Raw genomic sequence first — 26882 nt, 5'->3', positions numbered from 1 at the left:
ATTGAATGACATATCTACATTGATTTTTTTAGCAAAATACAACAAATGCATTCTTTATACTCTAATTAGCTTAAATACAGACGGGTTCTATTGGCTCCCTTTTGCTGAAGGGTCCGGCGATTTCCTTCTTGTTTTGCTTTTTCAGTGAAGGTTTTTTGCGATTCTTACATTTTCGGTAAGAGAAAGCATCACTTTTTAGTGTAACTTTTACCTTTGAGGGTATTTCTGTTACTCCGATTCTTGATCGTGAGTGTTAACCCTCCCGTGAGGGGTTAAAAACCCCTGTTTCTGGTGAGTTAGGGTTTTTTGAGTTTGACATCGGTATGTTTTTTCACTTCTATTTTCTCGGGGTTTCAAAACTTCTCTCCAAAGGACCGATTTCGCCATTTTCTCTAGTAGGTGTAGGGTTTCGGTTATTCTGATATATGTTGTGTATATTTGTGCTAATGGTAGGAACGGTTGGTTTTCTCATATTTCTTCTTAGAGTTTTAACTTTTTTCTTTAACAAAACGGTATGGTTTTCTCTTACTTCTTCTCGTGGTTTTTACCTTTTTTCTTTAAAAGACACCGATTTCAGCCATTTTCCTCTAATAGTTGCGGGTTTGCTTATCTTAGTATATTCTTTTATCTTTTTGTGTTAATAGTAGTAACGGTGCTTATTTATTTCTTTTCTACCTACTTCACTTCTCTGTTTTGTTTCTCTTTTGGTATTTTATTGATGCGGGCGTTGAACTTCCAAATGGAGGAATCATCAATACAAGAGGATGTTGATCTGTACATGCGTTTAATATTGAGTCCAAACCGCCAAGGTGATTCTGCTGGGATTAATTCATCAATCGACTGGACCACGTAGTATTGGGAAAGTGGTAGCTCCAAAAGGATTCCGGTGGAGCGGCAGTTCTTTGAAAATGCTTGGAGGCTACACCATGTTGAAGTTCGATGCTTAAAGGAAAACATTTTTCTTATAAAGCTTCGATGAGGAAGAGGTTGTGGCTACAAACGGGCCGTGGCTTGTGAAGATTTTCTCTTGATGATGCAAGATTGGGTTCCTGAATTACCACTAGAAAGTACCCTCTCAATACTTTTGAAATAACTATGTATGCTGCAAATGTTCCTCCGCACCGTATATGAGGATTTCGCTTGGAAGCAAGATGGGACGTTTGTCGACAATCTCAACTCGCTCAGGTTTGGGGAAACCCATCAAGATTAGGATTGACGCAAGATTGATCAACCATTCCGACTGGGTTTAGAGTTGGTGGGGATGATGGGTTTATATTGGATTGATTTGCGTTGTAAAGATTCCTCTTTTTGTTATTATTGTGGGATTATTGGACACGAAGCTCGTCAATGTTTAGTGAAGGATCTCATTAGGAAAAGAGGATTTCCAGCTTTTTCACAGCTTCTCAAAGAGTTGCCACTCAAATATGCAATGCTGATTTTGGTGATTGGATGCGGTATGGAAGCAATCTAAGCAGCCTGCAAGAGGGCAACTTCAAATTCTCTGCTAAAGCCATTTTGATCGAGTCCAAGATGTTAGTGCCCATCTGCGTATTTAGACACATAACTCTTCCTTTGCGGTTCGAGCTTGTGTCGGATCTCATTATAACGCAGAGCAGATGCGATTGGAGATAAGGTTTGAGGCAGCTTCCACCTGTGCCGTTGTTGAATGAAGTCCCAAATCTGATTACATCTTCTCCAGCTCGGGTTACCAGAACAATGCTAGTTCAACCCTAATTATCCATCAGGATCACATCGATTCCGGTATGTTTCAAACCACTTTGGAAAAGGGTAATAGGCAAGCCCAAGAGGGCCCATTAAGTCCAGCCCTTTCTACTACCGGGCCCATAAAATTATCCGAGGAGGAGATGGATCATTCTTTTAAATGCTATGATTTCCTAATGGATGTTGAAAAAGGCCCAACTCTTGACCCATTAAGAAAACTTAAGGGAAAGGAAATTATGGGTTGTCCAGCCCATTATCCCGAAACAAAAAATGACCAACATGCAAATACGAAGCGAAGCCAAAATGACAACCATGCTTGAACCGAATGAGGTAAGACTTCTATTACCTCATGCTTTATATGGGCCCACTTCTAAAAAAGAGGTTCAAGAAAATGAAATGGACAAGACAAAGGAAAACTTAGTGATATTTCGAGGACAAACTTTTACCAGTGGTAAACGGTGGGGATTTAGGCCATCAAAATATGATTGAAGAATCAAAATCAGCTATTGCGCTTGCACAAAAGATAATTATCATGACTTCAGACACCAAGCCTTTTATCCCTCTTTCTTCTCGTCACAATTGAAGAATTACTCGCGAGATGATGTCACCCCAAATGAAACTCATATGTTCAAGAGGAAACTAGAAGAGGACCCGCAAATGGCAAATCATTTTAAGAGACTTAGAATTTCCGATGCACCTGACTTTACTTTGGATGCAATCCAAGAGTTTCTCACACTCACAAGTTAAAGAATCGGGCTAGAACAATGCTGCAAAATCGAGAAACTGGGATACAAAAAAGTCTATAATAGTTTCAAGTTCTTCACTGGAAGATAGCTCGGCAAATAGGTGAGGATGGCTGCCCTAAATCAGCCCCCGTGTGAACAATGAAGCTTCTAATGTGGAATAGTCGGGTGTGGTCAACCCCGACTAAGCAATATTTGCATAAGATATGCAAATTGTCTAGACCCGTTTGGTTTTGCTTCTTGAAACAAAACAGTCCAATACCGCAATGGAAAGATTATCTCGCTTCTCTAGGCTATGCTGATAATTTCTTTTTGAATCCAATAGGACATTCTGGAGGTCCCCGCTTTGGAACGGTAATGTCTCTATTACTTTATTATCTCGCTTCCGTTCATTTTGTTGATGTTATGGTTAATGTGATCTCTTTGGATTTAGAATTTAGAATTACTTTAGTATATGGGGATCCAAAATTAGAAGAAAGGAAAAGGAATTGGTTAGAACTTAGTCAATTAGGCAGAACTTCAATACACCTTGGATAGTACTTGGAGATTTTAATGAACTTCGAGTAATGATGAGAAATGGGGGAAACCAAAACCACAGAGACAAATGGATCTGTTTAGGGACTCAATTTCAATTTGTGGGCTTCATGAATTAAAGTGTACTGGGCCAAAGTTTTCTTGGTCCAATAAAAGAAGAGGGAAAGCTCTTGTAAAAGAAAATCTGACAAAGTTTTTTGTAATTCACAAATGCTCAACTCTTGTGGGGGTATTCATGCACATAAAATGGCTATGGTTGGTCTGATCACACCCCCATGGAGGTCACTTTAGTTAAATCTAAGAGGAAACCTATAAGATTCAGCTATGAAAACAAATGGGAAGAATATAGTGACCTTCGAACGTTCAAAGGGTCCAACAACCAACCAGGGATCTCCCGTTTTATTCTACAACATAAAATCTATCAATGCACCAAATCTCTTAGAGAATGGAGCAAATCAAATGTCACCGTGGCTTCCAGAAATTAAGAGATTGCAACAGATTTAGAGGAAATTCAACAACTTGACCCGTCTGAACAACAAGCTCGCTGAATTTGAAATTACAACTAAATTAGTGGGTCAACTTAGGAGGAAGAAAATATTGGCATCAAAGGTCTCGATTAAATGGCTTAAAGAAGGGGATAAAAATACTGCTTTCTTTCACTCAATCACAAATCAAAGAAGACAAAGAAATGCCATATATAAACTTCGAGATCGATGGGCAATGGTTGAATCCTGAGCAGAAATATCTATGAATATTTGGGTATTTTTCCACTCTTTTTCAATCATCTCAACCCACTCCTCAATCACTTTTATCTTGTGTTCAACCATGCATCACAAGGTATGAAAATGAAATGTTATGTAAGCCATTTTCCCGAGATGAAATAAAATTTGCTCTATTTCAAATGAAAGGTAGTAAAGCTCCGGGATAGATGGTCTTCCCAAGGTTCTATCAAAAACATTGGGAGATAATTGGGAGGATTTGATTAATGGAATTCAACATTTTTTTAATAGGGGATATATGCTTCAAGTCTAATAGAACTGTTATATCCCTTATCCCAAAAAAAAAATCCACAAGAAGTGAGTCACCTAAGACCGATCGTTTGTGTACAATTCCTTACAAAGTTATTGCAAAGTGTTTGCAAACCGACTAAAGCCCCTTTTAAAATCCCCGATAAGTGAAACTCGAGTGCCTTTGTTCCTGGTAGATCTATTTCGGACAATATATATCTTGCTCATGAGTGTCTTCATTATATGAAAAACTCGGATCAAAAGTGGTTATATGGCTCAAATTAGATCTCTGTGCGTATGATAATGGAGTGGGGTTTTGTTAAAGATTCTTTAAGAAGTTTAGGCTTTGAGGAAAATGGGTTAATTGGATATTTCAATGTATATCCACGGTGACATATCAAATCAAAATCAATGGCCAATTAACTCACATGCTCACTCCTTCTAGAGGTCTTAACAAGGTTGCCCCTTGAGCCCCTACATTTTCATTCTTTGTCATGATGTGTTATCAAACGGCTCTCTTTTTCAACTGGATCCCTAGGCTCCCGTGTATTAGGGTGGCTAGATCCGCCCCTTAAATAAATCATTTGTTCTTTGCAGATGATTGTATGCTTTTCACACATGCAAAAATTGAAAATGTCCTCATTAAACAAATTCAAAGAATATGAAGAAGCATCTGGACAACACATAAACCAATCTAAATCTTCAATTCTCTTCAGGGTTTCTCGAGTCGATTGCTCAATTCCTCAACATTAAGGAAGTCACCTCTCATGGAGTATACTTAGGACTTCCCTCAAGTATTGAAGTCTAAATCCCAAGTATTTTCTTTTCTATATGAGAGATTGAAATCAAAACTAGAGCTAGGAAAAATTACTTTCACAGCGAAAGAATTTTAATTAAGCTGCATGCTATTCCCACTTACACAATGTCAAATTTCCTCCTACCAAAAGACATGAGCAATAAATTATCTAGGCAAATTCGACTTTTGGTGGAAAACAGGAAATTCCATACTGGATAACGAAACTCTGCCTCAGATCTGGAGGATGGGCTTTCTGATCTCCATTCTTTCAATAAAGCTTTATTGGCCAAACAATGAGATTACTAACCCAACCAAATACATTATGGCAAGAACTATGAGGGCCAAATACTTTAAGGATTCTACTTTCCTTGGCCCATTCCAAAAGCCTCTTGGGGTTGGAGAAGCATCATACGAAGGGATGTCTTAAAAGGGGACTTCTAAGGAGCATTGAATTTTATCAACGAGGATTTATAGTGATCCTTGGATTCCACTCGTGAATTCCCATTACCCTGCAAACTCCACATTTACCGGACCATTACTTGTCATGAACTGATTGATTGGTCCAAAAGAGTTGGAAAATTAATCTTTTAGATTCACTATTTAGTCAAGAGGAAAAGAAAGCTATATTAACAATCCCAATTATGACACGAAGACCATTGTTTTTTTTCAAAAAATGGTAATTTCAAGTTAAACAGTATCATTGTATTCAAATACCACCCCATATGTCTTTCCAACTATTCAATTTCAAGAATAACTGTAGATTTGGAAATTAAACATTACCAAGATTAAAACATTCATGTGGAAAGCCCTGAGGGAATAGCTCCAACAAGCTTTATTTGAAGAAATAGTAGCTTCCATATGCTTGTTATGCCTCCCAGTTGAGTGTTGCATGTTTTATTTCATTTACCATGCAAGCTTTGGGCTTCCTCTTTCTCTTTTGATAGTTCATGTTGTTAGATTTTTTGGACTACAAATTCCATGGATGTAATCAACGTGATATTGTTTTTACTATTTGCAGTATTTTATGTTGGGTGATATGGAATGACCGAAATGAAATGTTATTTCATGGGAAAAATCATTCTCTTACCCATTCTATTAATTGGATGTCGATTATTAAATGAAATTCTGTGGCTTCAGGAAAATGTAGCAGCCAAGAGTCGGTTGTGGTGCAGCCCCTATTTTCGGGTTATGCAAACGATTTGGATGAAGACGATAGTCCTGCTCGGTCCAGCTTCAAAGTTTTTACGGATGCATCGTGGGATCGACTCTCTCAAATGGCGGGGAGAAGTTGCATTATATGGAGCCTCGCAGCGCTTTATTTGGGCAAAAGCATCTTTTTGTTTTGGTTTTTCAGCAAGAATCGTGATGGAGCTTGAAGCTATTAGGGATGCTGTTTTTGCAACTCTTGATTTGCGATATCGCAGTTATCTTTCACTCGATTGCCTTCCAGCCATTAAGGCCTTAAATGGCCAAACTCGGTATTTAGACCGGGTTAGTTGTGGGCTGGTTCAAGAAATTAAAAGGCTGTCAGTTGCTTTGATTTTGTCCGTTTGTTTTTGTGAATCGATCTAGAAATCATCATGCGATTTTCTTGCCAAAGGGGCTAGGGCTTTTCAGTTAAGTAGAGTTTGGAATGATTTGCCTCCTATGTGTATTGTTAATCCTTCTGTTATCCCCTCTAGATTTAATCTAGAGGCATTTCAATGAATGTCTATTTGGCCAAAAAAAAAAGGGGGGGGGGGGGGGAAAAAAAAAAGGGGGGGGGGGGGAAGGGGGGGGGGGGGGGGGGGGGGGGGTTGAAGGGCCAGGCGGGGGGGGGGGGGGGGCAAAAAAAAGTGCGTGTTTTTGGGGGGGTTTTTTTTTTTTTTTTTAAAGGGGGGGGGGGTTGGCCTATAGGTAAAATGCTCTTCTGTTTTGTAGAAGACTATCAAAAGCAATCGTCTTTGAATGCAGAAGCATTGGCCCTATGAAGAGCTAGCCTATTAGCAACACAATAGTAATTGGATTGTATGATTATTGATGGAGATAATATTTGTCACTAATCTTCTCCAACATACTCATTTGTAAATTACTTGGAAGACCCAACATAACATTCAAGATTCTAGATCCCTATCCCAATCATTTTCGAACATTCATTCTCAATCATACACTTAAAAGAAGGAAACAATTATACGGATGCTCGGCCTTCTATTGGCCTTTGTTAGTTGATATTGTATATTATACTTTTTGTCTATCAAAGTTTTCAAGTCAAATAAAATTAACTTCCCCAAAAAAATAAAAAGTTTGTTTGGATAATTTATGCACAACTCAACCCATCCTTAAGAACTTAGCTTTAAAACAACTTAAATTAATTATACAGCAGGACTTAATCAATGTCCTCAAGAAAATTTGAACTCTAAACATCATACATGAGAGCTCCATCAAAATTACATAGTTCTTATAGAAGATGGTTGTTGGAGCTTTCATATTGAGGTGATTTGATCTTAATTTTTATTTTCAAAAAGAGGTTTAAATCTTAATTAATATTTTATATATATATATATATATATATATATATTTGTTGCATCATGCATGTGAGATCGAATCCATACTACCTTTAAACTTTCTATCTTAATGTATATAAATTATCACAATGGCACGCATGTCATCATAATATTCAAATTTTTACAAAAAAAAAAATCAAAATATTAAAATAAATGAATGTTGAAGAATCTATATGCCAAGGTCATGTATGCGTCTTAACCATGATCCATGGGAGAAAGGCATATTGATTTGTCCATGCACCCACATGCAAAGACATTAAGACGGGCACATAAGATTCGAATTACCAAAAAAAAGAAAAAAAACGGTACATAAGATTCCACGATGAAATAAATAAACTAATAACGGCGGAAATCACGAGACGGAAAACGTAATTTTCAGGAGACCAAATTTCTATCATTTTCCCCAATTCTCCTATAAGTTGACTTTATTTACTAAAAAATCCTTTGCTCAAATTTTTATACCAAACTTCCTTTGAAAATTCAAACTCTCACCTTTTAATCCTTATATTATCGGGTTCAAACTTGTAACTTTAAACTATCGAACTAATCATATATCTTCTCAAACATTGAAATCAAACTTCTAGAATTAATAAAATAAAATAAAAATAGACAGACTTTGAACTTCTACCATAATCAGTGTTTTATGGCACTTCTCTAAGTACCCCCTACAAATAATTGTATCTAATCACAGATATCCAATATTCGAGAGATCCTTTGCTAAAATCCATATGTGTTTCTGTAATCGCAAATGGTGATCGATCTATATGATTTACCAAATTGAAGCAAGAAAAACACAAGAAATTTGATGTTGGAGTTTGATCCAAATAGACCTACTCTCCGGGACTCAGATATGAGTCCGATCTTAGTATGGGATTGAAATAAACTTACAAGATCAGAGATGAAATTCGTTCAAGAATAATCAAAATATATACATCTATTCTTCCTCATATCACCAATGAGTCTTCCTCTCTCTTCGCTGATCACAATCCAGTCATAGCGCCTTAGAAAACCTCAAAGAACGAATAATGATGATGAAGAACGAGAAGAACCATCGCCAGAGCTCTCTTATTTTTCCCCAAATCAGAAACCCTCAAATCACGATTGCATTCATATGAAATAACCCAGACCAACAATAACATATACAACATAAGTGAACCAGCCGGTTCAACTGAACTGACTAACTCAAACTGAAAAGGACCAGATTACCCTTGTAGGTGTTACAGCGAAAACAATTCAAAAACATTGAAAACTTATCATTCAAATCAAATGTCACCAAATTCATTGTTTGATTTTTGGGTTAGCCTGAATTCGTTTATAGAGAGCTAAAAAAAATTATTGGTTTATGGAGGCCTTTTTATTCTCTTTTCCCCTCTCTACGTCTTCTAGAGGGAAACTAATAATTAAAAAGAATCGTGAAAGAGAGAAAAAAGACCGATTAGAAAGATTCACAGAATATTGAAAAAGTAAACAAAGATTGATAATGGTGGTTAGGTAGGGATGGGGAAGAAGACAAGACGTATCAAATATTAAAAAAACTAGACAAAACAGGGGAACGGAGCTCACTTTCGTGTGATAATAAACTTATAAAAGCTCAAAACAAGTAGTGATGGCAGAGGAATTTTATCATGTTCAGATAAATAAATAAATCATTCATTTCTCTACGGACACAGGGATATATGCCTATTGTCATGTCTAAAGGTTAAGATTAAATTAAAATAAAATTTTTTATTTTTAAATATTATTTTAATTTTTTAGATATAATTGATGGATATATGTCCTTCATCTAGAGAAAAATGAATGATTTATTCATTTATCAATGAAAAAGTTTCAGTTGACGAAGCCTTAAAAGGGGTAGAGAAAAACCCTTATATAAAAGTTTTTTATTGATAAGTCCGTAGTTGATTTCAGGTTCATCTTCAGTAGTGTGCATTAATTCAAGCCTGTCCTAAGGACGTGAGGTGAGTGAATGCGATGTGGCCGTGTTAACGAGCCCCACCAGCCGCCAATGCATATGAGTGGTTTGATCAAAGACAAGTAGGAAGGGGTGTAAATAGATAACCGAAATTCGCTTTCGAATTCGCATCTGCATCCGGTTAGGGGTATTTGAATCTGTCCGATTACTAATAAGATGTGGATATGGTATACCCATTTCTTACCGATTATTATTCGTTCGATAAAATTATCTGATTTAAGTTACTTATTATATTTATTTTTCTTTCTTATTAAATATTTTACCTATGATATGTGACTATTTTTTTTAGATTTTATACTAATATAGCTACCAAAGTTATTAAATTCTTAAATTTCAAACCTAGCTCTCACAAATAAAATGGTAAAGATGTAAACAGGTAGTTGAAAACTTGTATTTAATACGTTTTTATGCCCATTTAAAAGAATCTACTTAAGAAAATAATTATCTGACTATTATCAGACTGAATTTGTCCAAAAATCGATAGGATATTATCTAAATTTGTCCGAAAACCGATAGGATATTATCCGAAGCCGTCCGAATATAATATGATGCAGATATGGTAATACCATTATCCGATCTGAATCCGATCTGTTTACACTTAAGTAGGAGATAATTGACTAATCAAAAATATCAATATCTTTCCAATTAAGATGTCAATGACCAAGTCTTTTAATGTACCTAGGAAGCTAGGATAGGATATCATTCTTTTGGCCGAGTCAATAGCCAACATTTAGGACTGACTAACTAGGGTCCAGCAATATAGGTGTGGAAATTGGAATATGAATTGTAGCAATTCCTGGGTGCACAGACAAATACATCAAATACTAATAAACTCCATCCATCTCCCCTGACTTTGATGGTATTATTTTCTTACCCCCTTTCGTGACTCGCAATCCCAGGTGAGCTCTATTAATGGGCTAAACCGTTAAGTGAAATATCATGGGACGTCGAGTCAAGATCTCAATCAAAATTTTAATCTTGATCGTTGAAAAATGAACGATATCTCTATCGAGATGCCTAATCCAACGGCTTAAAATCATGTTTAATGGTTCAACGCCATTAAGGAAAATCCGTTGGTTTTGGTTTAATTTCCCTTCACTATCAATTCATTTCAAACTTTGGATATATACTTTGCCTCAAAAGAAAAAAGAAGTTTTCTAAGTATATATGCTCAAAGGAAATCAAAACGGAAGCATCAAAAAAATTTGAAGCCTTTTGGATTTGATTTGATATCAGCTTTCTGTTGATTGATCGAAACCGTTCGTATTTATTTTCATTTATTACATTTCAAATCATCAAATATTTGTTTTGGGTAATGAAATATATTCATATGCTAATGTAGCTAGTGGCGGAGCCATGTTGGGGCTACAGGGCCCTTGTCTAAACATGATAATTTAATTCAGAAGTGGGATCCTTAGTAAATCCCACATGAGCCTATACAATGTGTGGCAAAAAAACATCAGTGTTTCTCCAATAGGAAGATGATCCAGACTTTCATTATCTGCTCCCCAACCCCATGTTGAATTCTGGTTCTGCCCCTAAATGTAGCTAGCAAAGATTGTGATTTACCAACTATGCTTTTCGTAATAAAAGCATAGAAAGAATTTTAATGTATTTTGGGTTCATAAATTTCCTGATGGGTAGATTAGGTTGGTATGAGTTTCGATTGAACACTGACAATTTTTTATTTGATTTCGAATCGTACTCTACAAATTCCGGGCAATCTAATAAGACTTAGCTCGGTTGATTTCGACTGATTTATCGATTTGGATTCAAGAATCACACCCTACTCAAGGGCAGGGCGAGAATTCAACATTGGGAGTAGGGCACAATGTCCCTTGGCCCTTGGGCAGCTCCACCCCTACCCCTACTCCAATCTGCACTCACCTATTATATATTCATTATTCTTTAATCAGTTAAAAAGTATTTTCTTTTATTTAAAATTAGTAGTATTAGGCACAAGGAGGTTTGTGACAGAATAAAGTTTAGAGGATGCAAATGCAATAATTTGTAAACTCAAGGGGGTTTTTGTATACTCAATTTTTCTCTTATTACTATATGAGCCCCATGCCATGGGATAATTTATTTAAGTTGTTCTGGTCCAGCTTGGCTGGAAGGGTAAGTAATCCTGAACAGAACTGAAGCTCGACGGCTCTACCTGCCTCTCTTGGGGATCTTGAGGGTTATTGTCACTCGTCAGCTGTATCTCTCACGCTGATTCAATCCTCGATAAGGAGTAGGTCTTTCACGCCAGACTTAAGGGGTGAAAGATATTTCAAGATTCTATCTGTTTCTGTATCTGCAAAACCAAGGCAAAGAGGTTCGGGAAATTTCATCATCTCCCTTTCCTCTGAGCAACCTTCTTCTGGAACAAGAGGAGGAAGAAGAAGATATAATACAAGTATCATCGGTTGTAAGTGAAGAAGGGTTGCCAGAGAAAGAAGGGATGGGTGTGGTCAAGGCAGCTCTCAGTGATGCGGTGTTGACTTCCATGTGGGTCTTCTGTGTATCCACGCTTAGGGTCGCTACTTCCATTATCCAGAAGGCGCTGGGATTCGAAAGTATGGTTTCTGCCCTAGTTATCACCACCACCCTCATCGCCTTCCTCGTCTTGATCTTCACCTTGATCGGCAGTCTTATGGGTGGAGCCAGCTTTAATCCCACTGGCACTGCTTCTTTCTTCGCTGCCGGCGTCGGTGATACCAATCTCATCTCCATGGCCTTCCGCTTCCCTGCTCAGGTGTTCTTTTATGCTTCTGTATTCCTTCTTTTGAAATTTTTGATTACCCAGAACATTTATTTCCTGTTCTTTGGTTGGATGATTGCGATTTGGGATTTGATGCTTGTCCTTCATAGTGTTAGCTGTATACAACTGACTTATGACAAGCAAACTCATTTGGCCCTCGGGTCTATTGGGATTTATTTGATTTGAAACTCCATCTTCTCCTTCCATAACTGTCTACTTCTGTGATAAAAGGATCAAAACCCTTTCACTTAAAATGATGAAAATGAAAGAAAGAAAGAAAGAAAGAAAGATAACTTACCTATTTGGTTAATCTCTACAGGCAATTGGAGCAGTTGGTGGTGCCATGGCAATTATGGAAGTGATGCCTGCTGAATACAAGCACATGGTTGGTGGGCCTTCACTGAAGGTCGATTTGCACACTGGAGCCATCGCTGAAGGGGTCTTGACCTTCATCATCAGTTTCGCCATTTTATTTATAGTGCTCAAGGGTCCCAAAAACCCACTTGTAAAGGTTTATCTGATTGCAATGTCCACGGTTTCAATGGTTATTGCAGGAGCTAAATACACTGGACCCGCAATGAATCCTGCCAATGTAAGTATTCCTTTTTATTCTACTAATACTGGCTTTGCCCTTCATTCAATTCTTGGTGAATCAAGCTTTTCTTTATTGTAAGCACCACATAATAGCTCCATTACCAGTTTAACGGTACCCCCCCCCCCCTCTTTTTGCTACTGAACTGCAAATTTCTCTTCTGCTAAATCATGATCTCCTTCACAGTTTTAATTGCATATTTTGGTGCGACATTCTGAACTTGGTATGAATAAAATAGGACCAATATACTGATTCCTGTGTCTTAACGGAACTCAGCTGTTAATTTTGGTTACTTATTGCTGTTATATAATCAATCAATGTAGTGCTGACAATGGAAGATGAAAGTCAATAGTTCATTTACTGCTATCTTACGGGAAACTGAATTACATCTACTAGTAAAGTTGATGAAGCAAGATGGTTAGCAAATTTTAAAGCCTCCCAGAATCACCTGACCTTCACTTTGTGGAATTTCATTAATTCTACATGACTAGATGGAACTTGTAGTAACTGATAGTCACTCACCCATGATGAACTTAGATTTCTAATGAGTATTTGTTAGATTCTGTCATCCTATGAACTGCCAAAATACTGACAATTGCAAGTGTTGAGTTTTAATCATGAAATGAAAATTTTCTCATAACAAGCATTAAACACTTTCTTTGCCATGGTGCATCACTAGATTTTTACCTCCCTTTTTGAAAGAAAGCATTAGGATAAGCACCACCAATTTCACTGACTCTGTTTTTGAACTGCTTGCTACTTCTCTATTTTCTGCTTAGAAGATAGTGAACTTGATATAATTTAAGCAAGTATGTTATGTTATCCAGGCCTTTGGGTGGGCTTATGTGAACAACCGCCACGACACATGGGAGCACTTCTATGTTTACTGGATTTGTCCCTTTACTGGAGCAATTCTGGCTGCTTGGATCTTCCGGGCAATTTTCCCTCCACCAGTCAAGGAGAAGAAAGCATAAGGAAAAACTAGTACATTGCTTTTGTCATTTATGTGTCTAAGTGCTCTCATGTGTAACCATGGTTCCTCGTTAGAATTTCTTTGTTAGTTCTTACAAGTTTATTTTTAGATAATGTGGTTTACTGAATCTGGAAATTACAAGTTTAAGCTACTTTCCATACTCAAACTTGAATAAATTGCCTCGTAATTTTTCTTCAAAAGTTACTTTGGGAATTTCTCTTCTGGAGCCATGTTCTGCCAATTACTAAAGTTGCTTTTCGGCGGTACCTTTTATTGTAGAGACAGTTTAACTTTTCATCCTTCGATTGCTTCTATTTTCTAAAATGACAAGCATGGTGATGTTGGAGACTGGGGCTCACTTGTCAAGGGTTTTGGAGAATAGTGTCATCCTATATAGAGTGTTCCAGTTAGATGGTCAAATGAATTGTGTTTTCCCCTTCCCCTACCCCTTCAACCTACTTTTTTCTTTTGTGTTTATGTTGTGCGGGGGCATTGTGATTACATTTCTCAAGGGATACTTTCTGCATTTCTTTTTGGTAGATGTAAAATGGAATTAGAAATATTGAACTTCAATTCCATATTTGGCCAGTCCCACTGGGAATTGGGTTTTAGGCTGAACACAGGAGTTACAAGAGAAGGAGCATTTACCAGAATCTCTGCTTGGTGCTTATGCTCACTCCCCTGATGTTGTATTGAACTTTTTTACATTAGAAATGTCTATATGAAACCCTTGTACTATAATTCACAAGCTCATTTCTATTTCCTCATCTAGATTGGGTTCCACTGAATAGAATGTCTTTGTGAATCCCCCAAACCACAACTTGTTTATCATTCCCAAACCAAACAGTTCTTATTTTAGATTTTGGTAATGTAATTATATTATGGCATAAATATTAGCATCATATCAGTCTGTGATAATGAACTCTGGGCTGATTGAGAATCTCACATTTTTCTGTTAAAGCCATGTTCCTAATATTTTGTGACTAAATGGAAATAATTAAGCGAATTAAAGGTACTTAGATGAGCTTTATAGATGGATAAATTCATAAAGGTTTGTCATACAAGTATGTATTTCCCAAACATAAAGAAAAGCTGATAAATGGGGAAATGTATGATCAGAGTGCGAGCACCAATGATGAAGCCAAGTAGAGAACCCATGCAAGTAAGATAGACATCATTGTAATCTTTGCAGGCATCTTTCCATCGTCCTTTCTCAAAGCTATAGCCTCATATATTGGCCAACAGTTCACCATCACAAAGCCTGAAATAAACAACTGCACAAACATCTCACCTGCATTTCCATGTTTGAGAACTCCAGCAAGTCCCACCACAAATGCAATCAAATTGAGTATGGCAGTTGTTGTGAGCGGCACAAACAGAGTTGAGTCTACCCCAAACTCAAATATATTCTGCTCATATCGCTTTGTTTGTTCTTCTGTAACCACTTTGCTAGTCACATTGAACGCAGGAGGAGGAAAGCCAAGCAATTTCAGTAAATAAGTGGCAGATGCAAATAGGTGAGATGTGTTTCCCTTGATCATCCACATTCTTTGATCACTCCACCACTTTTGGGTTGTCCCTCCGGCTAAAATGAATTCAAGGAAATCTTGTACATAGGATCCCAAGAAAAGAAAAGCGTATAAGTAGAACAAAGGGTCTGATACCTGCAAATACAGTATTTCTATCTTATTAGCCAGTCTTACTTAAACTTTAGCCTTAATCAAGTATGCACTAATTTCGACCAAAATAAAAGAATAAAACATCAAAGATGTTTTTAAGTAGTCTACCGCAGTGATCTCATCATTACTTGCAAGTTTGGAATAGGTCTTCCTCATAAGTATAAGACCACCACCACCTTAATAACTGGCTTTCTACGAAAATTAATTAATCAGATCTTTGTATCCTGTGACATGTAGAAGTAGTTACCTTTGGGAACAAGGAAACTCCATTGAGAAGAGCTAGTTGTGGGATGTAGGCGTACGTGGTTATTGGAAGGCACCATGCTCCTTCAAATCCATTGTGGGCATATGCAAGACCCATGAGCAATCCCATGGCTCGAGTGCCGTAAGTGATTGGACTGTACTTGGAGATGGCCACCTCCAGCAATCCAATGGACCACCTCATGCTCTGGCTCAAGACATCATTTAGAATGAAAGGTGAACTCCCAAGAAATGCTGCCCTTTTAGGATGGCAAAACACGGACTTCCATCCTCTGCAATGTTGCAGGTAGCCAGTCTTGAAGTCTTCTGTTAATGATCCATACCTGAAGCCCATCTGTGCATTTTATCAAACAACTTATGATCATTACTGCTTTCCGAAGTTGCAGACCATTGAGATACTTTTTATTCATTTTCAAAGCTCACCTCAGTGCCCCATCCGGTTCCGTGCTCATAGTTGCAACTTGCTACATGATGGGCTGACGCCAGAACTGTTCTGGAGCTGATAGACTTGTCCAAGTCATAGTCCGATGAGTTCAATTCTGGGGAGATATCAGATGAAGAAGACGATGATGAGGGCCCCTCAAAGAAGGCTCGTCGCTGAAAACAGCATCCACTGCCAATATAACGAGTGCCTCCAAGTCCATCCATTCCTGGTGGATCCATTTGATAAAAATGTCTCTGCTCGTTACCATAGATGTCGTTCTTGTCAATCGAATGGAACCGTTGAGGGAACTGAACGAAGGCTAATTTTGGCCCAACGACAGGGTCTGCAAAATAACATAGCACGCGAAGTAGGGTTCCAGGATCACTGGAGTAGGTGTCACAATCTAAGGTTAAGACCAGCTTTGCATTGGTCATCGTAGCTGATACACGGAGCTTCAAAACAAGTAGATTGTTCAAGTAAAACGTCGATCATCTCTACTAAATTAAATCTGCTCTTTTAATGGAAGTAACTGGTCGATAAGCTCACCAGTGAATTGAGGGCACCGGCCTTAAAATGGTGTGGTGAACTTGTGCTTTTCTCTCTGGAGATATAGACGAGGTTTGGCATCCTATGGCCCTTCACGTCTTTGTCTTTACCACTTTCTAATAAAACCTGCTCTTGGTAATCCATCAAAAATTATATCTGTGTGAAGATCGAAAGAAATCACAGTAATTAACGTTCTCGATCTGCAAAGAAAAAAGATGACCTGAATTACTGCAGAATGGTTGTGACGTGTGAATTCTGGAGTCCATCTGTTGAAAACCTCATGCTCATGGTCGTTCATAACGTATTCTTGAGGAACAAACCCTCTCTTCATAACCTTATCTAACTTCGTTTCCATCTCTTCATACATCATCTGAAACACACTGTTAAAATCAAGGAAAACTATTCTAGGTCTACCATAATTGGTACTTCCAAGTTTCTAAATGGAACTAATCCAATCCATTTCCATTTTGTCTAACATGATCATAATCCAAAATCATATAAGATAAGATCCGGATCCACCTTGATTTTGTGGACTTCCTCAGGAAATGCATGGGTAGGACTAGAAGATTCACTTCTCAAGTAGACTTCAGGGGATCTGTCGAGTAACCCATAGTCCCTGCAGAAAGGCAGCCAGTGGCGAGCAAACTTGGCAGCCTCCATGAATGCGAACAGCGTAAGCTGCGATCCTCCATCGTCTGATACGTACACGGCCAGTTTCTCTGCTGGGTATTCAAACCCCAATACCGACAGTGCTGTGTTCACCACTCCAATGGGTGGCTCCTTGTATGGGTCCGCTGTGCATATGAACACGTCCACACCTGGAGGATTGTAATCTCTCTCCTCCTCCTCCCCCTCCACCTCTCCTTCCACCAATACAGCTCTCCTCAACTTCTCTGGGAACTCCTGGTGGCGAACAGGACGCAGGCGTAGACATTCGGTTGTGGCCCTCGTGAAGGCAAAGATGGCATCTGCCACCACCAGTGGAAAGGAGAAGAAGGAGATGGATGAACGAAAATGATGGTAGAACAGAGCCACAACAGCACACGAGTACACCAAGATGAATGCACGGTTCAGAGGTGTTCGACGCATTGCCTGAGTTATGTGGAGTGGGAGTGGAGGAAAGGTAGCTGCTCCTGCTTCCACCTTTCCTTTTTTGCCTCTCATGATGCTACTATTCGAATCTAATCTCGCCGTTTCCCTTCTTTTTCTCAATTACTCCTGCAGGGGTTAGAGAAGTATTGGGTGCTGAAGATCATCAACCATGCTGCAAAAATGCAAGGCTTTAGGATATAATAAGATTGGTGAGTTGTGAAAGACAACTTTATGTTATTTTCCAAACTCTACAATCATGAAGCCTTGATATTATTGAATTGATGTTAAACTACAAGTCTACTGCCCACCAGACTGGACTTATGACTGCATTTCTTTGGTAACTTTACATTAGTAATTGGAATCTTCCGTGTAAAAGAAAGACTTTTCAGCAATGTGATGTAACCACTAAGTGATGATTTTTTGTACCCAAAGAGAAATAGAGGATATGATGACACCATTTTGATTTCATTGAGATAGCACTACATAACATTGTGTTTATTTTACATTTTTACTGCTCATTTGGTGCAATTCAACAGCCAACTTCAATGGCAGCAGTACACAAAGCAACAGAGGATCAAAGTTTATCGATCACATGGATTCGAGTGTGTAGTTTGCTGCGCTTCTTGGACATGAAGAAATGGAAGTCCTTTGGCCGCCAATAGCTTTTTGATGATGACAATTAGTTTCAAGAATCCGATGAATCTTCACCCGTGTGAATGCATGTGAAGTGTCCAAATATAACTCACCATGTAGAGAAGCCATGCGAGTAACATTGATATCATTGTAATCTTCACAGGCATCTTTCCATCATCCTTTCTCAAAGCTATTGCTTCATATATTGGCCAACAATTCACCATCACAAAACCTGATATAAACAACTGAACAAACATTTCACCTGCATTTCCGTGCCTGAACACTCCTGTAAGCCCAACCACAAATGCAATCAAATTGAGTATGGCAGTTGTTGTGAGTGGCACAAAAAAGGCTGAGGCCACTCCAAACTCGAATATGCTTTCCTTGTATCGCTTCATTTGGTCTTCTGTAATCACTTTGCTAGTTAAATTGAACCCAGAAGCAGGAAAGCCAAGCAAATTTAGGAAATAGGTGACAGTTCCATATAGATACGATGAGTTTCCTCTGATCATCCACATTCTTTGATCATTCCACCATTTTTGGATTGTTCCTCCTGCTAAAATAAATTCAACGCAATCTTGTACATAGGCACCAAAGAAAAGGAACGCATACACATAGAACCAAGGATCTGATACCTGCAATACAATTATATCAATTAATTAGTTTCTAATTTAACCCTTTAGGGAAAAATTCTCCTTCCCCCCAAGTAGTTACCTTTGGGAATAGGGAAAGTCCATTAAGGAGAGCTAGCTGTGGAATATAGGCATACAAGGTCATTGGAAGGCACCAAGTGGCTTCAAATCCATTGTGGGAATATGCAAGACCCATGAGCAATCCCATGGCTCGAGTGCCATAAGTAATAGGGCTGCACTTGGAGATGGCCACCTGCAGTAGTCCAATTGACCACCTGACGTTCTGACTCAGGACATCATTGAGAGTGCAAGGTGAACCCCCTAGAAATGCTGCCCTTTTAGGATGACAAAACACTGCTTTCCATCCTTTGCACTGTTGCAGATAACTAGTTTTGTAGTCTTCTGTTAATGACCCATATATGAAGCCCATCTGTGCATTTCATCAAACACGTTAATGATCAAGAATGCTTGACAAACATATATGCACCGTTTTCTTTTAGGAAGCTTACCTCAATGCCCCAGCGGGTCCCCTTCTCATAAGTGGAGCTTGCCACGTGATGGGCTGATGCCAAAACTGGTTTGGAACTGATAGACTTGTCCAATTCATGGTGGGATGAGTTTAATACCAAGTGGATATCAGAGGAGGAGAACGATGAAGGTCCCCCAAAGAAAGATTGTCGTTGGAAAAAGCATCCACTGCCAATATATCGAGCGCCTGCAAGTCCATCCATACCTGTTGGATCTATTTGATACAAACGTCTGTGGTCATTGCCGTAAATGTCGTTCTTCCCTGTCGAATGGAACCGTTGAGGAAACTGAACATAAGCAAGCTTTGGTCCAATTGAAGGGTCAGCAAGATAGCAGAGCACCCTAAGAAGGGTTTCAGGATCACTGGAGTAGGTATCACAATCCAAGTTTAGGACCACAGGTGCATTGGTCATCGTAGCCGATACACGAAGCTGAAAATTAAACAAGCAGAACAGTACAACGTTGTTAATCTTCAACAAAACCTGCTCTTCTTATGGAGGCCAGAGAGCTGGGAAAGCTTACCAGAGCATTGAGGGCACCGGCCTTGAAGTGGTGTGGTGAGATCCTGCTTTTCTCTCTGGAGACGTAGATGAGGTTTGGCATTTTACGGCCCTTCACGTCTTTGTCTTTGCAACTCTCTAACAAAACCTGCTCTTAATTAGTAATCCATCAATATAATTATTGCATCTGAAGAGAGAAACCACAATAGCACTTCTCTCACATCTGTATGATTCACCTGAATTATTGCTGGATGGTCTTGACGTGTGAATCCTGGCGTTCGCCATATTTGGAAAGCATCATCGGCATTTTCCTTCATGAAGTATTCCTGAGGAACAAACCCTTTCTCCATGACACGATCTACCTTTTCTTTCATCTCTTCATATAGCATCTGAAACATAAAATCAAAGAAAAAAAAAACCATTGACAGCCTTCATCATTTACTCTTGCTACCTTTACTTTTCCCGGGCAATGACTACTAACGGTTCGATTTGCTTTTGAACCATAATTAAATTTAGGGTGCTTCAATTTCTTATGTTTCATTATTCTTTAAGAAAAAAAATTAGTGTCTTCAAAATCAGATAAAATCTTAGCTTTTGATTTTCATTGTCTTAGGTTTCAACCTCTGTCTCTCTTGCGCTTTTTTCTTCATACATTCATATCACCTAGCCTTATAGTCTCCAATCCTTTACTTCATAGGATATTAAGACTGTAAGAACTACCTGCTTCTTTTATCTTAAAACATAAAAGAAGTTTGTTTCTCTTAACATTTCAACCCAACATATAAACTTCTCACTTCTCACATTACAATCAAATATTGTATAATTAAATGAGTTTTTTATTTGTGCGTTTCTTTAGTGAATCATAAACTAATGTTGGGTCTTTTTAATGCAATATATTATGTGTGAATCCCAATTAAACTAATATCGTTAGCTACCTAAGTGTTTTCAAATTTCAAACCTAAAAAGGGCCAAAATGCCCTTCAGGTTTATTATCCACAAAGTTCTATTGTTATCAATCATAGAAGTGGGTGAATGAGGCCAGAACCACTTTCAAAACCTATAAGTGGGTGAATAAGGCCAGAACCACTTTCAAAACCATTGCCAAAAAACACCTCTCAAAAGGAGGGGAAAACCATGGTTAGTGTGAGGGGGGAGGGGAGGCCCACGTCAATCGAGGGCCCAACAGAGAAAGGGTAAGAGTCAGGAGGGGTGGAGTTGGAACGACCCTTAAAAGGGATATTTCAAAAAGAAAAAGAAAAGAAAGAACAATAAAACCGGCATTGCTCTCACTTAAAATTCAATTTTCTGCATGTGCCTTAAATTTAATCAAAAATCTTGGTTATTATTTAATCAATCACTCCATTTTCAATCTTCAGCGTTAGCTGCTTGGAGTAGTGCCACATAGGCATTGCTCTCAAGCAAAATCCATCATCATCACCATGGGGAATTTGTGGGGACATGTTTGGAAGTCGAAAACTTTTCCCAAAATCCAAAACTTTGTGCGGTGGGTTTCTCATGATGTGTTGGCTACCAACAAACACTTGTTTGTTTGTGAGAAAATACTTTGGATCCAACAAATAATAATAATAATCATAATAATAACAACCTATGCTGATGATATAACATTCAAGGTGTTCACATCCGCTACAATTATCAACCCTTATAATTTCTTGTATTTTTTTTTTATCTAGGATTGAAACACTTGGTAATTAATTATCCAAAGATCAAAATTAGAATTCAATTAGAATTCAATTAGAATTCAAATCTAATAAATGCCTAAAATGAAGTGTCAATAAAAAATCATTAGGCAAAATTTTAGGGATTTATTAGATTATGTTTCTAATTAGGTTCTCATTAATTACCACATGTCGCAATCGTAGATAAAAATTATAGAGAATTGAAAGGAGTGGAAATTGTAGAGAATGTGAACCCTGTAGAAGAGTAGTGGGTGGCCTCGAATTTGAATGTTGTGCATAATGTGTTGTCAAACATTAAATCTCAACCGGGATTTTGATCTCGACTGTCCATTTCAAAAGAATTGTAAACTAAAATGAACGGTCAAGATCGAAATCTCGGTCAAGATTTGATCTCAACCATTGGCAGCGGAATGAATGTGCGACAGTGGAGCTAAACCTAGTAGGATGGAGGAATAATAATAAACCTCCTTACCCAACCCAAAAAACAAAGAAGAATAAAAACAAAACCAATAATACTGGAGTGGACAAACCTTACCTTGATGTTATGGGCTTCCTGCTCGGTGCACGAACCGCTAGTGGACCCATTTCCGAAGTAGACTTCGGGAGACCTATCGACTATTCCGGAATCCTTGCAGAAAGGAAGCCAGTGACGACCGAACCTAGCGGCTTCCATGAATGCGAAAAGCGTCAGCTCCGATCCTCCATCGTCCGAGACGTAAACCGCCAGCTTCTCCGCCGGATAATCGTAACCCAGCACCGACAGAGCCGTGTTCACCACTCCCATGGGTGGCTCCTTGTACGGATCCGCCGTGCATATGAACACATCCATACCCGGCGGATCGTATTCCCTCTCATCCTCTTCTCCTTCCACCGGTACAACTTTCCTCAACTTCTCTGGGAACTCCTGGTGCCGAACTGGAAAAATCCGTAGAGATTCAGTTGTGATCCTCATGAAGAAGAAGGCGGCATCGGCCACCATCAAGGCAAGGGAGAAGAAGGAAAAGAAGGTCGACATGGATGAGTGGAAACGGTGGTAGAAAAGACCCAAAACGGCACACGAGTATGTTAAACCGAACAAACGGTTCAGATGTGTTCGACGAAATGCCTGAGTGGCGTGGAGTGGGAGTGGCGGAAGGGTGAGCTTGCCGGCCCTAGGCGGTTTGTCGCTGCTGCTTACACATACAGCACCTCTCATGGTTTGAGATTGGTTTGATTAATTGACTTGCCTAGCTATTCCAATCTAATCTCTTCTTCTTGATGGCTTCATATCATAGCATTGCCCATATAATATAACCAAACCACCAAGTAGACTGTGTAGAGCACCTCACCTTTCTTTCCATGTGACGATAGGTCTGCCAGAATCATGGGATCCTGACGATTAAAAGAAGGGGCGACCCACTTGTGTGATGAAGATAATCAGTCAATAAACGAGGTTTTATTGATTAGAATAGAATAGTAGGTATTGTAATTACATTTAAACAAAGCGACGCTTTGATCCGGGCCCACCATCCAATGATTGGTCCCACTCTAAGCCGTTGTTAGAGGAAGGAGGTCCAATTTATTAATGTTTAGAAGGTAAAAGATACCAATTCTGCACTTCTCCCATTGGACTGATTGGATAAAATATCCAGATAGGTTCAGTGGCGGAGCCATGATGGGGCTTTCTGGATTTTTTTTTAATTTTAAACATTTTTATATTTATTTTTTTTAAATTAAAAATTAAAGTTTAAGGTATAAATGATGGATATAAATATCATTAAACCCCTTGTTCTAACAAATAAAAGGTTGAAACCTAGTTAAAAAATAACTCAAATTTCATAAATTTATTCTTATTTATTCTCTCATACTTTTAACTCTTATTTATTTTCTCATGAATCACCTCTTTTATTCTTTATTTTTTTCTCTCTCTCTCTTTTTTCACATGTTTCACAAAATATTAAAGTAGTTAGAAACATTGGAGTTTTTCTAAATCTTCTCCACAATTATCAAATTATTCCTTTCTTTCACTCATGATTTTATTAGTATTATTTTCAGAAAGCATAACTGATATTATTCGTCCTTCAGACTGATAATTGTATTATCTATATTTTAGTCCTCCTATTAATTTACCTAAATTTTTAATATAAATTTCACGTTAGAATGAAATAAAATAATTCAGAGATGAGATCCACAGTGGTCCTGCATTAGCCCACATAATATGTATGGTGAAAAGATATTTGTGCTCATTCGACGTAAATGTGATCCAGACTCATTATTCGCCTCCTCTCTCCAAATGTTCAATCTTGGCTCTGCCCCTCGATATGTTATAGCAAGTCAACCTAATTTCACAAACACGTCAAGTTCACCACCCAACCATGAGAAGCTTTTGGTGATGATTTCTTAAGACACATCAAGTTCTCAACCCAACCATGCTATCCAACCATGACAAACTCTGAGAGATAATTTCTTATGACGCGTCAAGTTCACCACCCAACCATGACAAGCTCTCTGAGAATTCTAGAATTATGTTCATTTAGAGATGTGAAAGTAATTCATTTTTCATAAGTACGTTGACATATACTCTGTACAATCCATCTTCAACCCAAAAATGTGGTTGAAGGATATATATAACTGGAAGTTCATGCTTTTTCTCTCTTTTTCCTTTTAAATTTTTGTGGTAGGCGTGCATCGATATGTTACTCTCTTTTGTCCAAAAACCACTCAGAAGTAGAAGGGATTGATGGATGTGAAGAAAACTTTATGGAAGGAATCTGTGATCGATTTGAAATAATATTCCTGATGCTAATGTGCGACCATTGACTTAAAAAGAATAAATCCTCAATGGGTGTGTGTGATCTACCTGCTTCCATTCGTTTTAAGATTCTATATGAAGTCCTCTCATAAATTAAAGCAATTTGATCATCTTTTCTTGTCATCATCACTTGGTAGAGGACCCATATAGTCATATTTTTCCTTTCTAAAATTTACACAACATTAACCAACGGAGTTGGTCCATGTGGTAAGTAGCTTGGTCCGCTTAAACAACGTTCCAGTATTGAAACTTTGTGGATGCAAAAAGCTCTGTTGGAAGACTTACCCACCACAGCCAGGTGTGCGATCCGGATCGAATATGTGATTAGTCAGGGCAAAGCCTTGAAAACCGAGGTTGGCAAACCAAAAAAATTAACACAATACTGGTTTTTATCAGTGACCATAACTAGCTCTCAATAACATATTAATTTAATTCTCCCACAAGACATCCATCCACGTTAGCTTTTAAAGGAAGATTCTGTTCTAATATGCCATGGAGAAGATGTCAAAATAGTGAAGGTTGAAGGTCTTAGTGGATAAATAGAAGACGCTATCTGTATAAGTGTACATGAGTCCATACAATAAGAATAAAGGGAAAGACATTAATATGAATTCAATTATGTATCATGTTAAAGTATCAATTTGATGTCAAAGATGCTCTTGAAGGATTCTTTGGTTTTCTTTCCGGATCCTCTCTTTGCCTTAGAGATATCTCTAATTCCACAAGTGGATCTTGCAGATTCTTCTTGGATGGTTTGTTTTCTATATTGGGTCTTTTGACCCGTCTATTTACAAAGAAAATAAAATCAATACACAACTATCAATACAAGATTGGTATAATGGTAGAGAACCATACCTCTCAGCAAAGAGGTTGTGTGTTCGATCCTTGCAAACAGCTTAGGGGCGGACCCAGCGATAAAATATTGGGGGGCCGAAGAACGAAAGACAGATAACCTTCCCGTTAGGGAAGCACTAATGCTTTTTTGTCACACATATTATGTGAGCACTTATAAGATTCATTTGATGTCCCACCTCTAAATTATTTTATTATATTAAATAATAGACCCACATATATTTTGTGGGGGCCCACACATATTTGAAAAAAAAAGGTAAATTATTGATAATAATATTTTTTTTCCGACAAAATATAGGTAAAATTAAAGCAACAATATAGAAAAAATATATACACATGACTTCAACCCTAAAATGTTAGATGCAAGCCAATATTTTCTTTGGTAGGAAATATAAACCAAATTTTTTTTTAGGTAAGAGATGCAAATCAATGGCAATTAGTTACCTACTAACTATAGATATTTTATTCACAATTCAAAATCGAATAACAAAAATTGCAGAAGAAATAAAGAAACATATAATATAAAATCAAATAAAAGAATAAAAAAAGGGAGAAAAAGAGAAACGATAAATAAATTGAGAATGAGAAAGAGAAAGAGTACCTAATTGTGGAGCAGATTTTTTTTTCCAAATTTTCTTAACCCACGCTTATAAAAAGCGAAAGAGAATAAATAGAAAGAAAGAAAATGAAGAGAATAAATAAGAAGAAAAGAGGAGAGAGGAGAGAGGAGAGAGGATATAGAAGAGTTAATAAATAGGGATTGAAGAGTTACTTTCTAATTATGAATAACATTTTGAATTTTGATTTTTGAATACCTAATAAGATGTTTTTTCAAAAATTTCCTTATAGGAAGAAAAGATAAGAGAGAATAGTGGGGAAAATAAATAGGAATTGAGGAATTAGCTTTTAATTAGGAATGACATATGTGCCCATTATTTTACCATTAAAAATTGTTCTCAATATTGGGGGGGCAGGATAGCGACATTTCACATATAAAAAGAGAAAAAAGTGGAAAAAACAAGGGAATTTATATAAAAATTTTAAAAATTCGGGGGGGGCCATGGCCCCCCTCAGCCCCTTCATAGGTCCGCCCCTGCAGACAGCATCTCCCCCTTGAGGATGTAATCAATGTGCGCGCAACCGGTGGAAACCAAATGACATCATACGTCATAGGTTCCAATGGACCTTTTCAATTCATTTCATTATCTTGTATTCTAAAGTTACAAAGGAGACCCCAAATTTTGATAAAAATTATAAATCTAATTTTAGGGAATTTTCCACCAATTGACATCATACGTCATAGGTTCCAAGGGACCTTTTCAATTCATTTCATTATCTTGTATTCTAAAGTTACAAAGGAGACCCCAAATTTTGATAAAAATTATACATCTAATTTTAGGGAATTTTCCACCAATTGACATCATACGTCATAAGTTCCAAGGGACCTTTTCAATTCATTTCATTATCTTGTATTCTAAAGTTACAAAGGAGACCCCAAATTTTAATAAAAATTATACATCTAATTTTAGGGAATTTGGTCCACATCTAATTGTTATTTATTTAAAGGGAGAGTCCCACTAGTTAAGCATATAGAGTAGTTAGAAAAATGGTTCGAAATA

General features: G+C 37.8%; 3 protein-coding genes across 3 annotated transcripts; 1 reads left to right on the top strand and 2 right to left on the bottom strand.

Moving 5' to 3' along the window:
* Nucleotides 1-11419: 11419 nt before the first annotated feature.
* On the top strand, nucleotides 11420-14458 carry SIP1A (small and basic intrinsic protein 1A). The gene is made up of 3 exons (XM_089144926.1): nucleotides 11420-12057; nucleotides 12383-12655; nucleotides 13483-14458. The coding sequence occupies exons 1-3, from the start codon at nucleotides 11764-11766 to the stop codon at nucleotides 13627-13629; spliced, it is 714 nt and encodes a 237-aa protein (XP_089001052.1). The 5' UTR covers nucleotides 11420-11763; the 3' UTR covers nucleotides 13630-14458.
* Nucleotides 14459-14472: 14 nt separating this feature from the next.
* On the bottom strand, nucleotides 14473-17752 carry LOC149024726 (cellulose synthase-like protein G2). Its single transcript, XM_089144927.1, has 6 exons — nucleotides 17058-17752; nucleotides 16759-16908; nucleotides 16539-16664; nucleotides 15992-16444; nucleotides 15555-15902; nucleotides 14473-15292 (listed from the first exon to the last, which is right to left on the bottom strand). Exons 1-6 carry the CDS (start codon nucleotides 17700-17702, stop codon nucleotides 14744-14746), a joined length of 2271 nt encoding a protein of 756 aa, XP_089001053.1. The 5' UTR covers nucleotides 17703-17752; the 3' UTR covers nucleotides 14473-14743.
* A 66-nt stretch (nucleotides 17753-17818) lies between these two features.
* LOC149024725 (cellulose synthase-like protein G2) lies at nucleotides 17819-22997 on the bottom strand. The gene is made up of 6 exons (XM_089144930.1): nucleotides 22156-22997; nucleotides 20160-20312; nucleotides 19946-20071; nucleotides 19405-19854; nucleotides 18978-19325; nucleotides 17819-18898 (listed from the first exon to the last, which is right to left on the bottom strand). The coding sequence occupies exons 1-6, from the start codon at nucleotides 22813-22815 to the stop codon at nucleotides 18335-18337; spliced, it is 2301 nt and encodes a 766-aa protein (XP_089001056.1). The 5' UTR covers nucleotides 22816-22997; the 3' UTR covers nucleotides 17819-18334.
* Between the last annotated feature and the right edge of the window lie 3885 nt (nucleotides 22998-26882).

Source organism: Hakea prostrata, chromosome 2 (assembly GCF_041222555.1).
Source record: "Hakea prostrata isolate BN-2017 chromosome 2, UWA_Hpros_2, whole genome shotgun sequence".
Lineage (NCBI taxonomy): Eukaryota > Viridiplantae > Streptophyta > Magnoliopsida > Proteales > Proteaceae > Hakea > Hakea prostrata.
The sequence above is the reverse complement of the archived record's forward strand: the minus strand, read 5'-3'. Positions and strand labels throughout refer to the sequence as shown.